The 16,206-nt window shown below is 38.6% G+C and overlaps 3 protein-coding genes and 1 pseudogene across 15 annotated transcripts in view; 2 read left to right on the top strand and 2 right to left on the bottom strand.

The window, feature by feature from the left end:
* REXO5 (RNA exonuclease 5) overlaps positions 1-3,123 on the bottom strand; it is a 37,689-nt gene extending 34,566 nt beyond the window's left edge. Inside the window, exons 1-2 of one of the 4 annotated variants that reach the window (XM_057695543.1) lie at positions 2,960-3,058; positions 2,475-2,616 (exon numbers count right to left, since the gene is read on the bottom strand). In XM_057695543.1, the coding sequence (XP_057551526.1) occupies positions 2,475-2,612 (138 nt within the window). In that variant the 5' untranslated portion in view covers positions 2,613-2,616; positions 2,960-3,058. Of the gene's footprint in view, positions 1-2,474; positions 2,617-2,716; positions 2,899-2,959 lie in introns of those variants that run through there. The other 3 variants (XM_057695540.1, XM_057695542.1, XM_057695541.1) reach the window with 3 other exon arrangements.
* On the top strand, positions 3,087-14,849 carry ERI2 (ERI1 exoribonuclease family member 2). 9 transcript variants are annotated; one of them, XR_009047468.1, is made up of 10 exons: positions 3,087-3,220; positions 5,182-5,249; positions 5,336-5,419; positions 5,948-6,075; positions 6,706-6,862; positions 8,226-8,326; positions 8,795-8,876; positions 11,191-11,281; positions 11,712-11,800; positions 12,002-12,055. XR_009047468.1 is itself a non-coding variant. In XM_057695549.1 (10 exons), exons 1-10 carry the CDS (start codon positions 3,198-3,200, stop codon positions 14,730-14,732), a joined length of 858 nt encoding a protein of 285 aa, XP_057551532.1. In that variant the 5' UTR covers positions 3,087-3,197; the 3' UTR covers positions 14,733-14,843. The 9 variants fall into 9 exon arrangements, 8 of the variants coding, with proteins under 8 accessions (XP_057551532.1, XP_057551531.1, XP_057551533.1 ...); XM_057695549.1 differs by lacking the exon at positions 11,191-11,281 and adding an exon at positions 14,713-14,843 and having other exon boundaries at positions 12,002-12,107; XM_057695548.1 differs by lacking the exon at positions 11,191-11,281 and adding an exon at positions 12,822-13,349 and having other exon boundaries at positions 12,002-12,107.
* Positions 13,818-14,405, top strand: LOC130829244 (40S ribosomal protein S7-like; annotated as a pseudogene).
* Positions 14,850-15,436: 587 nt separating the features above from the next.
* The window catches only part of ACSM3 (acyl-CoA synthetase medium chain family member 3), a 53,672-nt gene continuing 52,902 nt past the window's right edge, over positions 15,437-16,206 (bottom strand). For both annotated transcript variants that reach the window (XM_057695556.1, XM_057695555.1), the window contains one exon: positions 15,437-15,519. In XM_057695556.1, the coding sequence (XP_057551539.1) occupies positions 15,437-15,519 (83 nt within the window). The remainder of the gene's footprint in view (positions 15,520-16,206) is intronic.

Consider the following 16,206-nt stretch of genomic DNA (forward strand, 5'->3'; position numbering starts at 1 on the left):
AAAGCCTGAGTGGTATGAGGAAGGCATCCATACAGTGGGAACTGGAAAGCAGTAAGGCTGGCATCAGATGTCAGAAGTTGTTTAGGGTAAGGAGGGCATCAATGCTGAGAGACAAACAGTGCTGTCACCAAATTCAGAGCCTGAAAAGGGTGCGGGTGTCCATGTGAGAAGGATAGGGTAGTAGCTTGTCACAGTAGCAAAGAAGGTATTCACATAGGAGAGTGATGTGATACAAGATGCAGAATGACAAGGGCCAAAGCTGGGTGAGGAGGGTGTGAGGGTGTGGGGCAATGGCAGCAATGGGGAACTGATCAAATATATTTAAGATAATGGGAGTCAGGTTTCTCACTGTTATAAAAGGAAGTTATAAATATGAAAAGGGAGAAAACTAGAATGAACCCTGTAGAATTGGACTGGAAGTAGAGATAGTGATATGAACTCATAGTTTTTCAATGTGTACGGATATAGAAAAATATTTAAATGTAAACATGTATGTTTATATGAACATATGCACATATATTTCCTAGTCTCTTTTGGAAGTATTGACATTCCAGTAACAATAAGCACATCTAGCACCCAGATCTTGATTTCTAAAATATCATTTTCCACTAAAAAGAACCAAGTCTCCTAGGAGAAATGGCTGATTCCAGGGCTAGGACAGGGAAAGCACAGAAGGGTATGGAACACCTTTTTGTGCCAGAAAAAACAAGGAAATGCTCAAGAACGATGGGGTCATATTAAAGGGACACAGAAGCTAGATTAATGGCCAAATCTCAGATATTTTGAGCAGCAAAATAAATATAGTAATGGATTATAATTCATTGAATAAAAATAGGTATCCACAAATTCATACTAATAAAAAATTGAATAAACTGCAAGTTTAATGAGGCAGCATCTCCCCACAAAATAACAGAGAAAAAGAGTAACTTTAGTGAGGTTTAGCACACATTTTCTTAGTCAAGTTATCAAGGTTAGGGCTTCCCAGGTGGCCCAGTGGTTAAGAATCTGCCTGTCAATGCAGGGGACACGGGTTCAATCCCTGGGCCGGGAATATCCTACATGCCTCGGAGCAACTAAGCCTGTGCGCCACAACTACTGAGCCTATACTCTAGAGCCCACGAGCCACAACTACTGAGCACATGCACCGCAACTACTGAAGCCCGCACGCCTAGAGCCCATGCTCCACAACAAGAGAAGCCACCACAATGAGAAGCTCAAGCACCACATCGAAGAGTAGCCCCCATTTGCCACAACTAGAGAAAGCCTGTGCACAGCAACAAAGACCCAACGCAGCCAAAATAAATAAACAAATAAATAAATAATCTTTAAAAAAAGAAAAAAATTACCAAGGTTAATATCATCAGTAGTGAGACAAATCAAACTTGTGTACAACTTGACGAAATACAAGAGAACAGAATATCTCTTCTGTGACATCCCTGCCAAAGATGTATAATCTGAATCTACTTAATGAGGAAACAAACCTAACTTGAGGGACTTTCCACAAAATAACTGGTCCAGGATTCTTCAAAGGTAGTTATATCACAAATGTCAAATTTAAAAGACTGAACAATTGTTTGGAATTGAAGGAGACATGACAACTAAATGTAACACATGATTCTAACCTGGATCTTATTGCTAAAAAGGATATTATTGGAGCACCTCGAGAAACTTGAATGGGGTCTGAGTATTAGATGGTAGCAGTGTATCCATGTTATTTCCTGATTTTGATGGTTGCATGTTAGTTATGCAGATTGTAGGAAATACGTAAACACTAAAATATGGGGCGGGGGAAGGGAGGCATTGTGTTAGCAACTACAGTACTTTCAAATGTTGGGGGGGGGTTAGTTTTTGATACTGTCCTCGCAAATTTTTTTAAGTTTCAGATTGTTTCAAAATAAGGTGATGAGATTGTCAACTTCCTTCGACTTTTTACCACGTTAACCTTTAAAATATTGTTTTGCCAATCTGATAGGCCAAAAAAAAAAAAATCCCATTTAAAAAATATTTTCGTAGCATTAATTCCCTTCTAATATACTACATAACTTATTTATCATATCTGTTATTTATCTTCTATTTCTCTCCACTAGCAAGGTAATAGCAATCTTTGATTATTCACTGATGTACCCCAAGTGCCTAGGAAGACAATAGAAATCTGATGACTAAAGGGATGAATGACATATATTTAGCTCTTAATAAATGATAGAAGTGATTATCAGTCTTATTATTCCCCTACTGGAATGTACACTGCGCAAGTGCTGGGACTTTCCTGCTTTTATGCACTGGGATACTTCCAGAACCTAGAACAATTCCTGGCACACAGAAGAGTTCAATAAATATTTGTTGAACGAACACTCTTCTCGTGTGCCAGGCACAATATCGGCGTTAAACCGCCAATATCAGCACTAAGGTATGTGGCACTGCATTATCATTTGGGAGCTCCACAGTGCCTTGGGCCGCCCACTCGGGATTCTCACCTTGGCCTCGGGCTGCTGCCTCTCAAGATTCCAAGAGGCTCTCAACGCCTCAGCCGTCCCGACCACCTTATTCGGGACCCGCCTCCTCTTCCTGCCCTTCTTGGGGATCCTCCCGGTCCTTTCCCTCTCTGGCTCCATGAGCCTGTGGAGAAAGATCGGTTAGAGCTGAGAAAACCCCGACGCCCAGATGGCCCAGGCCGTCTCGTAAGTGGGGAACAGCAACGGCTTCCACAGCCTACAACCGTCCTCAGATCCTCTCCTCAGATCCTCTCCTCAGTTCAGTTTACAGAGCGCCCCCCGCCCGCCGCGGAAAGCGAGGGTGCCAACGGTCTTCCCCGTTACGCAGCGCAGAAAACCACGCCGCACCAAGCCAAGCGGCGTCACCGTTGACGCCGGAAGCCGCAATCGAAATGGCTCCCCAACCGTAAACGCGCCTCCGCCCGTTGGAAAAGAAGGAAGGGGGCGAGGCCTAGCTGCTTCCCTACCCAAAACCACTCCCCACACCCCCGATCCCAGAAGAAGCCGAAGAGATGCCCGGCGGAGAGCACAGACAAGCAATGCCACTGCCTCAGCCTCAGGCACAGTCGCAGCCGCCTCAGGCACAGCCGCAGCGCCGCAGCCCCCTCCGCCTCCTCCTCCGCCGAGCCGGGCGGTTGAATCGGCCGGAAGTGGCAGGACTGCGATTTCCGGCAGTTGGGCTGTAAAGAGAAAGGAGCGTCGGGAATGGCGACCAAGAGGCTTGCACGGTACGCGAGGGGGTTCTGGGCGGCGAGGGGGTCGTTCCTGATCCGGCGCTGGTGTCTGCTTCAGAGTCCGCGGCGTCAGCCTTCATTCTCTGCAGCTCGGGCGTCCCGACCTTCACTGGCCAGCCCGGGCTAAAACGTCTCTCCCTGGACCTCAGTCCCGAGTCTCAGGCAGCTCTCTGGCGTGCGCGTGGAGCGACCAGGGCTCTCGACTGTGTGCCCTTGAGCCAGTGTCTGCTTATTCTAGGCCTCGGGAAACGATTAAGAACGGCCCTGGAGGGCAGTTGGGAGGTCGCAGGCAGCCCCCAGCGCATTCATCAAGCTGTTCACCCCACCACTTACTCGTGATCCGTTTAATTCACAGTGTGAAATCGTTGTGGCCTTTTTCCTGATTCTTGGACACGCTGTTCCCATTTCTTATTAATGGAAGCAGTGTAACACATTAGTGAATAGCATGGGTTTCACAGTTGGATGATCCTGAGTTCGCATAATAAATATGTGTTTTCTGGAAATTGCTGAATTCGTTTTCTCATTCATTAAATATAGGTAGCAAAAATGATTACTTTGTACAGTTGTTGAGGATGAAATGAGATCACTGTCTTAATTCAGTGCCTACTGTGTAGTAAGCAATCAAAGGTGTTAGCCATTATTCTTAACTCCCCATCACAGGTCAAACAAAAAACTAGAACAGGAGGTATCTGCCTAGTTAAACTCTACTTAGCAGAGTGGTTTTGTCTCGGAGCACTTAAGACCTCAGTAAGCATGTAATCAGACAGGGTAGGGGTTTCCTGGAGAAAGAGAACCAGGCATGGTTTTCTTGACATAAGAGAAGCCATTTTTGGCCTAAGCCATTTTGTGATCTAAGCCTGGCCACAATGCTTGTCCTTGAAGAGGTCTCAGTAAGTAATGATCTTAAGGGAAAAAAGAACGCAGAAATAAATAACTGTTAGGCAAGAGAAGTAACAGTAGCAAAGATAATATATCAGTTGTAAATACTCCTGGTTCTGGGAATTCCCTGGTGGTCCAGTGGTTAGGGCCTCCTGCTTCCACCGCAGGGGGCACAGATTAGATCCCTGGTTGGGGAACTAAGATGCTGCAAGTTGTATGGTGCAGCCAACAAGAAAAAAAAAGACTCCTAGTTCTGTTTCAGTGGTAAAGATTAGCCTGAAGCATTCGTCCACCAGATTAGCTGGGGCCTAAGGGATGATGATGTTGATCTTTTTTTGACCCTCTTGACTTCAATTAGCTAAAGCTTGGAATCTCAGCCACCCAAACCCGTTCATGAATATGCATATACCCTTAGTTTAAAACTTCCCCAATTTTGCTGTTGGGGGAGACACTGCTTTGGGAACGATCCCTGGTGTTCTACTTACTTACTGCAAGCAATAAATCCTTCCTTCTGCTCTTTGCCTTGGTTGTGTCTTTTGGCTTGACACCCACTAAGAGGGGAACACAGTTTTCAGGTAACAAGCTCTTCCCTTTCTGTAGACTTAGCATATTGCTCTTAAGGATCCTTTATCATATATTACCTTACAGTAGTTTGCTATGGATATCTAGTTTCTTTACCCAGATATTTAAGCTCCTAGAAGATTGAACGTGCCCTGTCTCAGCTGTGCTGTACACATAACAAGGGCTTGCAAAATGCAAAAGCAAAAATAACTTAGCTTTTTCAATGCATCTTTACAATCACTTGAGTTCCTCAGTATTACTGTAAAATAAGGGGAGCACGAAGAATTGGTCTAAGTTTGCAAATATGCACTTTGAGGCCCATGCAGGTAGGATGACTACCGAAGTCAAAAGAATGCAAAGAACCAGTCTTTGCCCCCAAAGTCTAGTTCAGTTTCCTCTCAATCACAATACATTAATACATTAATAATGAGAGTTTTCCCATCAGTTTGTTAGCTTATATAAACAGGAGTGTGAGTGAGTTTGTTGAACATACCTGCATTGTTTTACATTTTTAGGCAGCTTGGGTTAATTAGGAGAAAGTCAATTGCACCAGCAAATGAAAATCTAGGAAGAAGCAAATCTAGTAAGTAGTGTGTTTCATTTCTTTATATTCTGTAGTTTTGCACTTTTAACACTGGTAAAATATAAGGACACTCTAATCTTTTGCAGAGCAGTTGTTCGACTACTTAATTATCATTGATTTTGAGTCGACATGTTGGAATGATGGGAAGTGCCACCGGAGCCAGGAAATAAGTAAGTCTGAACTTGACTGCCAATGGCAAAAGTAACACTAAATAAGTTACTTTAAAGTTTATAGATATAAAACAGTCAACAGTTAGTTTAAGAAAACAAAATGATCTATGGATTGGTAATTTACTGTAAAATCTGACTGGACCAAAAAAACCCAAAAACCTAATACCTAAATGTGTCATATAAAATAATTGTTTTAGGATTATATACAAAATCTCAATTGCATAGAAACTGAAAAAAAATACCTTTGCAAAAAGAAGTATGTTTCAACTTTCATATGGTCTTCATATTTAATTGTGGAAATATATTTAAGAGTTTTAGGTAAATATACCTATAACTTTAATAGTTTGACTTATTCTTTGGCATAACTTTATTATAACCTTTATATTACACTGCTTTGGTCATTTTAATATGCATTTACTAAAACTGTTTAATAATGCTGTATGATGGTAATATATATTTACTTTAGAGTGATTTCAGCATTAATTTAACAATTATATACTCATGTCAATTGATGATTCTTTCATGTAGTTGAATTTCCAGCTGTACTGCTAAACACATCAACTGGAGAGATTGAATCTGAGTTCCATGCTTTTGTTCAGCCTCAGGAACATCCAGTTCTTTCTGAATTTTGCATGGAGCTAACAGGCATAAAGCAGGTATGCCCTTCTCTTTCCCTTATTTCTCTTCTTATCCTCCCACCTCAACAAAAAACAAGCAGGCAAGATGCAAATATAAAATTAAGAAATCAGTTTAAAAAGAAAAGAAAAGCTATATGCCATTTGGAATTAGATTTATCCACTGTTGGGAGAAGTAATGTCCCCTCCAGAAGCCCATTGGAATCTTTAAAAATTAGAAGAATTGGACTTTCCTGGCAGTCCAGTGGTTAAGACTCTGCGCTTCTACTACAGGGAACACGGGTTCGATCCCTGGTTGGGAAACTAAGATCCCACATGGCGCAGCCAAAAAAAAAAAAAAAATTAGAATAGTGTTATAAAAATTATATCAAATTTATTTTATGGAAATTAAGTGACATCAAATTTCTGTCGATTGAGATATGTTTATTGTATTTGTGTGATTTTAGATTGATCGATCTAATTTTTCTTACCCTGCAGAATTCTAACCGTTATATTATCTCTCTCCCATGTGTTTTAACATCTTTTCACTAGATGAACTCTTTGCCAGTTAGAATTTCTTCTTCTTTGTTGTATATCCCCCCTAGTGCCTAATTATATGCTCAATAATTATGGAATTCAGTTGTTGAATTCAGATTTTATGACTCTATTCAGGCTCAAGTTGATGAAGGAGTCCCTCTGAAGATTTGCTTATCTCAGTTCTGTAAATGGATTCAGAAGATTCAACAACAGAAGAAAATTATTTTTGCTACTAGGTTTTCAGATATTTCTACTTCTGAAGTAAAATTATGTGCATTTGTTACTTGGTCAGGTAAAAAAAAAAAGTTATATCTATCAATCATAAATGAGTAGCATTGCCACTGTGTAATTCTTTATCTCTAGTAAGAATTATACTTGTCACCTTCCTGGGCCACAGAAAGAAATCTAAGTGTCTAGCAGATGAGTAAGAAAAGTAAATGCATTTATATTTAAAAAATTTTAAATGCCTTAAAAATTTAGAATCTTTCTAGACTGCTCCTCTCTGTTCTCCTGAATCCGGGCAAAGACCAGTGGAAACTCTTATCATGGTATTTCCTACAACTTTGAAAAAAAAGAGTCCTTATTCAGCTCACAACCTTTGCTTTTATACTTTCACGCTTCTAATGTAGACATCAAGGAAAAAATGGGCCATTTAAAGTAGACCTTTTATACACCCATAATAGAGCATTGCCGTTAAGTCATTGTTAGCAATTGATCGCAAAGCATTGATAGTCGTATTTGGGTCTGTGTGATCAGGCCACTCAAGGTGGGTGTTCTCTGTACATTCCCTGCTTGACCAGTCCCTGCTTCACCTACACCCTACTCACATGGCTGACCTCCCCTCTTAATACATATTTGCCCCTGGCGCCAGCTAGTGATTGTTCTAATCTTTAGATCAGAACATCCCCACCATGATAGCTTATCAAAGGGGCATGAGGGGCTTGCTTCTCAGCTGGTTTCCCTGGTAACTGTAGCCAACCTGATGTCGCTTCCCCCATAATTGGTAACACATAGCAGAAGACTGCTGCCATGTCCTGCTTGCCATCTGCTTCACATGGTAGGGTGTCACTACAAGACCTTGCTTCAGACATGTACAATCCCCCTGTTCATTAAACCCTTGATGTGTCTGTTGCTGATTCTGGGCTCTTTCTTCAGTCTGGAGGTTGGGCAAGTACAGGGCTTGGAGGCCTGTGGGGTACTGTCCAACAGGATCCCTGTAAAATGTTTGGTTTTTCAATTACATTAATATTTTCTAAAATGTTGAAAGCAGATAATCTTTGCCATCTAGGCCTTGTAATTTGATACCTTACTCTTCTTTCTGAAATATCAGTGTGTTTTAGTGGGTTTTTAAGAAATCATTTTGAAACTTAGTTACTAACCTAATTTCTTAATAGTAAGTTATGAATAATTGTTAGATATTAGCAGAGCAATTAAATCTTACTCTTATATATTATATAGTATGTAATATACACCGTATGTAGTAAATATTATATATAAAATGTATACTATTACAGTATAATATATGCTGTTATATATTATTCTAAGTCCTGCTATTCTGTTTTATATCATCTTTCACCATTTTATTTATAACTGATAGCATAAGTAAAAACTACTTGCATCATTAACTTTATTCTATTTTAATATCCTTAATGCAGACTGGGACTTGGGGGTTTGCCTGGAGTATGAGTGTAAAAGAAAACAGTTGTTAAAACCTGTGTTCCTTAATTCTTGGATTGATCTCAGAGTAACTTACAAGGTAAGGGTCAAAGATGGGGGCATGTTCACCTTCCTTCTATTGAAAAATGATTAAACTTTATCCTACATGTGGGTATGGATTTCTACAAACAAAATGTTTTGCTTTGAAATGTTCACATAATACTTTTCTTAAAGTATATAAGAGCAATACAAAAATAAGCACATTCCAAATCTAATAGAATAAAAATTACGAGAAGTAAATGGTTAATACATAGGCTTTCAGGGACTTCCCTGGTGGTCCAGTGGTTAAGACTCCACGCTTCCAATGCAGGGGCTCTGGCTTCCATCCCTGGTTAGGAAGCTAAGAGCTTGCATGCCTCAACTTAAGATCCACATACCAAAACAAAGATCCCTCAACTAAGACCCAGTGCAGCAAATTAATAAATATATCAAAAAAAAACTAAAAAATAATACATAGCCTTTCAAATAGTAATCATTTTTTAAGATATATTGTATTTTATTTGACTAGATTTTCTACAGGAGAAAACCAAAAGGACTAAGTGGTGCCCTGCAAGAAGTAGGAATAGAATTCTTGGGACGAGAACATTTTGGTTAGTATAATTTAAAATAATTTTATTATGTAAGTCATTTTATTTTTATACAGTCATTCGTTTGAATCTCATTTTCGATGATGTCATTAACAAGGAATATCCTTCAGCCTGCAAAAAGCCCTAATCTATGCAATACAAATTGTTTTGAAGATTTTCAAATTACCACTTTCATAAAATATTGTAAGATAAAGACTGGCATCTAGTGTCTTTCTAGTTGCTAAAAAAAATGAAAAGAATTAACCAAATCAAATGGAGATTATAAACAAATGCCCAAAATATACAGTGGACTAGTGAAAAAACTGAACAAGACTATTAGATTATTCATAAAACATGGTCCCTACAGAATATTGGTCATATTTTTTTTAATGTTTATTTTATTGGAGTATAGTTGATTCACAATGTTATGTTAGTTTCAGGTGTATAGCAAAGTGATTCATATATACATATACATATATTCATTCTTTTTTAGATTCTTTTCTTATATAGGTTATCACAGAGTATTGAGTAGAGTTCCCTGTGCTATGCAGTAGGTCCTTGTTGGTTATCTATCTTATAGATAGTAGTATGTGTATGTTCATCCCAAGCTCCTGATTTATACCTCCCCACCACGTTTTGCCTTTGGTAACCATAAGTTTTTTTCAACATCTGTAAGTCTGTTTCTGTTTGTAAATAATTTCATTTGTATCTTTTTTTTAAGTTAAATTCCACATATGAGCAATTTCATATTATATTTTGTCTTTTTCTGTCTGATGTACTTCATTTAGTATGATAATCTCTAGGTCCATCCATGTTGCTGCAAATAGCATTATTTCATTCTTTTTTATGGCTGAATAATGTTCCATTGTATATATGTACCACATCTTCTTTATGTATTCCTCTGTCGATGGACACTTAGGTTGCTTCCATGTCTTGGCTATTCTAAAGAGTGCTTCAGTGAACATTGGGGTGCATGTATCTTTTCGGATTATGTTTTTCTCTGGATATATGCCTAGGAGTGGGATTGCTGGATCATATGGTAGTTCGATGTTTAGTTTTTTTAAGGAACCTCCATATTATTCTCCACAGTGATTGTATCAATATACATTCCCACCAGCAGTGTAGGAGGGTTCCCTCTTCTCCACACCTTCTCCAGCACTTATTGTTTGTAGGCTGATGATGGCCATTCTGATCCGTGTGAGATGATACCTGATTGTAGTTTTGATTTGCATTTCTCTGATAATTAGTCATGTTGAAAGTCTTTTCATGTGCTTTTTGGCCATCTGTATGTCTTTTTGGAGAAATGTCTCTTTAGGTCTTCTGCTCATTTTTTGATTGGGTTTTTTGTTTTGATGATATTAAGCTGCATGACCTGTTTGTAAATTTTGAAGACTAATACCTTGTCAGTCACATCATTTGCAAATATTTTTTCCCAACCTGTGGGTAGTCTTTTCATTTTGTTTATGGTTTCCTTTGCTGTGCAAAAGCTTTTGAGTTTAATTAGGTCCCATTTGTTTATTTTTGTTTTTATTTTCATTACTCTGGGAGACAGATCAAAAAAGATATTGCTACGATTTATGTCAAAGAGTGTTCTGCCTATGTTTTCCTCTAAGCGTTTTATTGTATCCAGTCTCACATTTAGGTCTTTAATCCATCTTGAGTTTATTTTTGTGTATGGTATTAAAGAATGATACCTAGAGACAAATGAAAATGAAAGCACAACGATCCAAAACCTGTGGGATACAGCAAAAGCAGTTCTAAGAGGGAAGTTTATAGCAATACAGTCTTACCTCAGGAACCCAAGGCAACTAGAGAAAGAAGAACAAACAAAATCTAAAGTTAGTAGAAGGAAAAAAATCATCAAGATTAGAGCAGAAATAAATGAAATAGAGATGAAGAAAACAATAGCAAAGATCAATGAAACTAAAAGCTGGTTCTCTGAAAAAAACAAAGTTGATAAACCTTTAGCCAGATGCATCTAGAAAAAAAAAGGAGAGGACTCAAAGCAATAAAATTAGAAATGAAAAAGGAGAAATTACAACTGACACCACAGAAATAAAAAGGATCATAAGAGACTACTGTAAGCAACTGTATACCAATAAAATGGACGACCTGGAAAAAATGGACAAATTCGCAAAAAGGTACAATCTTCCAAGATTGAATCAGGGAGAAATAGAAAATATGAATAGACCAATCACAAGTACTGAAATTGAAACTGTGATGTAAAAACTCCCAACAAACAAAAGTCCAGGACCAGATGGCTTCACAGGCTACTTCTATCAAGCATTTAGAGAAGAGCTAACACCTATCCTTCTGAAACTGTTCCAAAAAATTGCAGAGAAAGAAAAACTTCCAAACTCTTTCTGTGAGGCCACCATCACCCTGATACCAAAACCAGACAAAGATACCACAAAAAAAGAAAATTACAGGCCAGTATCACTGATGAACGCTTGCTTGTGGGTCATATGGGCGGCCGCTCTTTGTGCACTTCCGGGACAGCTCAGGCAGGGCTTGGTAGCTTCTCGTGGACTTCCTAGGGACAGCAGGGGCTGGACCTGGCACCTGCTTACTGGTCTGCTGTGGATGGCTGCTCTCTGCGCGCTCCTGGGACAGTGGGGGCCAGACTTGGTCATATATTTTGAACTAACAAAATTTTACCTCCTCCTTTATAAATGTGGGAAATCTTTCATTGGTAAGGCTGCCACAGCTCTCCACAAGACTGTTTTTCATGATTAAAATTAGTAGATGATCATAAAACCAACAGTATGTTCCCATTTCTGCTTAAGTGGTGGTGGTTTTTTTGCTATATTTCTTTACACTGGTACCACTGAATTCAGTGTTTGCTATCTCTTTCCTCAGGGTTGGATGATTCTCGGAATACTGCCCATCTTGCATGGAAGATGATCAGGGATGGTTGCTTAATGAAAATTACAAGGTCCTTGAACAAGGTTCGTGGTGTCTTGCCTCTTTATTCTGTTAATTCAAACTCCAGAAGTAATCATAGACTAATTGAATTGTAGATGTCATGTATGCTATCATTTATAAATCAATCATGACATTTTTCTTTTTTGTCATATCATATAATGTGTACTAAAGAAATTATGAATGCAGAGTTTCTAAAGCTGTTGGATTTGTCTGTGGAATCATAGGTTCCCACTAGGAGGAATCCTAACATTTTCGCCAGAAATTTGAATACGGATCAAGTTGAAGAAACATCAGCCTGCAACAGTAGCATTCATGATCCCAGCACATATGGTAGGGAGCCTACAAATACAATAAAATCCTACAAGAAAGTTCAAATGAAGTCAGTTGCTGTGAATTCTCCTATAAAGGTACAGCAAGATCATTTACAACTGAAGGGCAATGTAAAAGCAAGTCTTCACAATGTCAAAAGCTGTTTATCTCTTTTTAATACTAAGTCCTGGACTTCTCTGGGGCAGTTACAGTCTTCCAGTTTGAATACACCTATGCAGAAGCAAATAAACCAATGTCTTACATTTAATACCAATTCTAAGTCTTCAACAGTTGGTTCAGAATTGGTACTTGTTTCAACTACCGTTTCATCTGTTAATAATGTTTCTGATATGGAAATGAGTTCTGCTGTTGACTGTTTACCTATGTTGGCTGATTGGGAGGATGTAGCTTTACTGCCAGCATCTCAGCCTGAGCAAAATATATATTGTGTGCCTCCCATTAGTGACTCAAACTTAGACACTTCATTTAATTCTGGAGAAAGATTAATGGTTTTGGAAGAATCTGAAATGTTAAGTGAAGAAAAGATTGGAGGCACAAAAGAAACTCCTCAAAAATCTGATACCTCTAAGTCTATTGTATATAAGAGTCCACATACTACTATTTATAATATAAAAGAAACCAAAGATCCAGGTTCATATGCTTTTGACTTTAAATTACCTGAATGTAAATCAAGTAGCTTCAATGGTGTTAATGCCAATATGTCTCATCCTTTAGTTCTGGGGAAACATCGTCTTCATTTAAGTGGTACTAAAAGGAATCCATCCAGTCCCCTGCCTTTCCCACCAGCAAAAAAAGAGACCTTCACTATTCATGAAGAAAAGCCTACATCATCTAATGTTTCCCCAGGGGGAAGTTCTTCCTGGAAGGTTCTTCCTTCTGTCTTAACTTCTGCAGTTAATCTACAACAACCTTGGAAGGGTGGGAAAATAACACCTCCTTTATGCAAGTGTGGCCGAAGATCTAAGAGACTTGTTGTTTCTAATAATGGACCAAACCATGGGAAAGTCTTCTATTGTTGTCCTATTGGAAAGTACCAAGAAAAGAGAAAATGTTGTGGTTATTTCAAATGGGAACAAACACTTCAAAAAGAAAGAGCCAACAGCATAGTTCTATCTCATTCCCCAGGGGGACTCACTTTTAGTTCTCCAGAAACAAGCCATATTTGTGACAGAAATGTAGATTTTTCTACTAAAAATTCATTGAGACTCAGACCTTCAATGAGGAACTGACTTTTTTTTTACACGTAAACTATATTTTTACTTCAGTGTGACTTTTAGTGCAATAAAGAGAAAAAAATATGTATTGGGCTACAGGTTGTGGGGACTTAGCATATCTGAGCTCTGTAAGCTACACTGGGGCTATTCAAAACATTCACACACACAAACACACACACACACTGAAAACAGAAAAAACATTTCACATCCTTCTAATTTCATTCACCAATTATCTAATTTGTCTTCTGTTCATGTATGAATCCTGATTGTCCCTTGAATTCACACACATTATGAGTAGCCTGATAATGTCTTATACTGTTTTATTTAAATTTCATATATTAACCCTTGCCAAATTTATCAAATTTTTTTGAAGAACCACAAATGAAATACTTGGTAAACTGTATTTATTAGATTAAATATAATAAGCAGCTCTTCCTAAGCCTTCTAGTGTCGGCAGCAGGCAACAAGTGTTGGCCGCATTGACAAGGTATGGGCCATGTTCAGTTCCAGCACGAAGATTGTGAAACCTGATGGCAAGAAGCCAGACAAGTTCCAGTCGGGCATCTCTCAGCCCCTCCTGGAGCTAGAGATGAACTCAGACCTCAAGGCCCAGCTGCGGAAGTTGAACATCATGGCCACCAAGGAAACTGAAGTTGATGGAAAGCTATTACAATCTTTGTTCCCATTCCGCAACTGTAATCTTTCCAGAAAATCCAGGTCCAGCTAGTGTGTGAGTTGGAGAAGAAATTCAGTAGGAAGCATGTTGTCTTTATCGCTCAGAGGAGAATTCTGCCTAAGCCACCTTGAAAAAACTGTAGAAAAAATAAGCAAAAGTGTCCCAGGAGCCGCACTCTGACAGCTGTGCACATCACCAACCTGAAGGACTTGGTTTCCCAAGTGAGATTGTGAGCAAGAGAATCCGTGTGAAGCTGGATGGCAGGCTCATAAAGTTTCATTTGGATAAAGCCAGCAGAACAATGTGGAACACAAGATTGAAACGTTTTCTGGTGTCTGTAAGAAGCTCACGAGCAAGGATGTTAATTTTGAATTGCCCGAGTTTCAGTTGCAGACAAAAATGACTTAATAAAATATTATTCACACACAGAAATAAATACAATAAGCAACAATACTAGTATATGATATCCTTCTTTCTTTTTATTGAATTATGATCACCATACAATATTAGTTTCAGGTGTACAACATGTGATATGCTTCTTTTACAATTAGACTTTGAAACAAATTTTAAACTACTTCTTAATTATTTGAATAAAAGTGTGACCAATAAAAATCCTGTACTATTTTCAGGTTGATACTTGTACCTTGAGAATTATGATAATCTAATATTTTAAGCATTTCTAAAAACTTTTATAACTTGTTTGGTTTTATTTCAGCCCTTGAAAATTGGTTCTGATTTGTATGTCAACATATCAGAAGAATTATTCAACTAAGATTTGAAATCCAATAGGTCAGAGGTTTGGTGCAAAAACTGCTTCTACACTATATGTTTAAAAATTCCTCAGCAACTAATGGTATTCTTTTTATATTACCAAATTATAAGAACATTGACTCTAATGCAGAGGATTTTATTGAATATTTTATTTCAGAATTCAGCCTATGATGTTATAACCACAAGATGGGTTTTTTTTTTTTTAATTAATTTATTTGTATTGGCTGCATGGGTCTTTGTTGCTGCCTATGGGCTTTCTCTAGTTGCAGTGAGCAGGGGTCCTTTTTGTTGGTGGTGCACAGGCTTATTGCGGTGGCTTCTCTTGTGGAACACAGGCTCTAGGTGCGTGGGCTTCAGTAATTGCAGCATGTTGGCTCAGTAGTTGTGGCTCATGGGCTCTAGAGCACAGGCTCAGTAGTGTGGCACACGGGCTTAGTTGCTCCACAGTATGTGGGATCTTACCGGCCCAGGGATCGAACCTGTGTCCCCTGCATTGGCAGGCGGATTCTTAACTACTGCGCCACCAGGGAAGATGGTGTTAAATCAAACACAAGATGTTTTAAATCAATTAGTGTATAAGCATACTATCACATTTTTAAATCACCTTTTCATAATCTCATGGTTGTACAGTCTTATTTTATAGCTACCATGATAATTAAGGAATGGATTTAAGTTGTTTCCCATTCTTTCTTCCTCAGTTCATTTCTTTTTATCTTCCCACTAATAGTCTTTGGCAGCTCTTGAATAAATTCTACCTATAGATATCAAGGGAAGAAAATTAGCCCAGAAGTTTTCATCTTTAGACAGTCAATTATATAACAGTTCTATTATGAACTCTAGGTGAAAGAATCAGGATACCCATTGGGGTGGGTTTTTGGCAACAACCAAAAAAGGGAGAAGGGTATTGTTGAGAATGTTTTCTTAATATTTACTACAGTAAGTCCGCTACACACAAACATTCAAGTTGCGAAGATGTGAACATGTATCTGGTTCCAGCAAGGAAGGAACCAGAACCTGTGCCATCAGCATCAGGTGTGAGTGAAATTGCAGCTTGCCCTCCGTCTCCTGTTGCTGAAGACCCTTCAGCTCTACCATCTCCCACCTCCTCTCCCTCCCCAGTCAGTAACTCTTCTTGCCTTTTCACTTGATGCCAGCCCCTGTATGTATGTACCGTACAACTGTACTTTTCAAGGTACTGTACTGTAAGATTTAAAATGTTTTCTTTATTTTTTGCATTTGTTTTTTATGTATTATTTGTGTGAAAAGTATTATAAACCTGTGATAGTACAGTACTATATAGACAATTTTGTTAGTTGGGTACCTAGGTTCACTTTGTTGAACTTAATGAACAAATAGGACTTATGAATGTGCTCTCGGAACAGAACTCGTTTGTATGTAGGGGACTAACTGTATTTACTGTAAGTCAGGTAAGCCAAAT

The sequence above is a fragment of the Hippopotamus amphibius genome, chromosome 9, assembly GCF_030028045.1.
Source record: "Hippopotamus amphibius kiboko isolate mHipAmp2 chromosome 9, mHipAmp2.hap2, whole genome shotgun sequence".
Classification (NCBI taxonomy): domain Eukaryota; kingdom Metazoa; phylum Chordata; class Mammalia; order Artiodactyla; family Hippopotamidae; genus Hippopotamus; species Hippopotamus amphibius.

Bases quoted from the DNA above. Each gene is read 5' to 3' on its own strand.
- ERI2 (XM_057695544.1), top strand. From the start codon at position 3,198: ATGGCGACCAAGAGGCTTGCACG. The intron at 5,250-5,335 runs GTAAGTAGTGTG...AATCTTTTGCAG, and splicing joins TCTAGGAAGAAGCAAATCTA to AGCAGTTGTTCGACTACTTA. The intron at 8,327-8,794 runs GTAAGGGTCAAA...TTATTTGACTAG, and splicing joins ATCTCAGAGTAACTTACAAG to ATTTTCTACAGGAGAAAACC.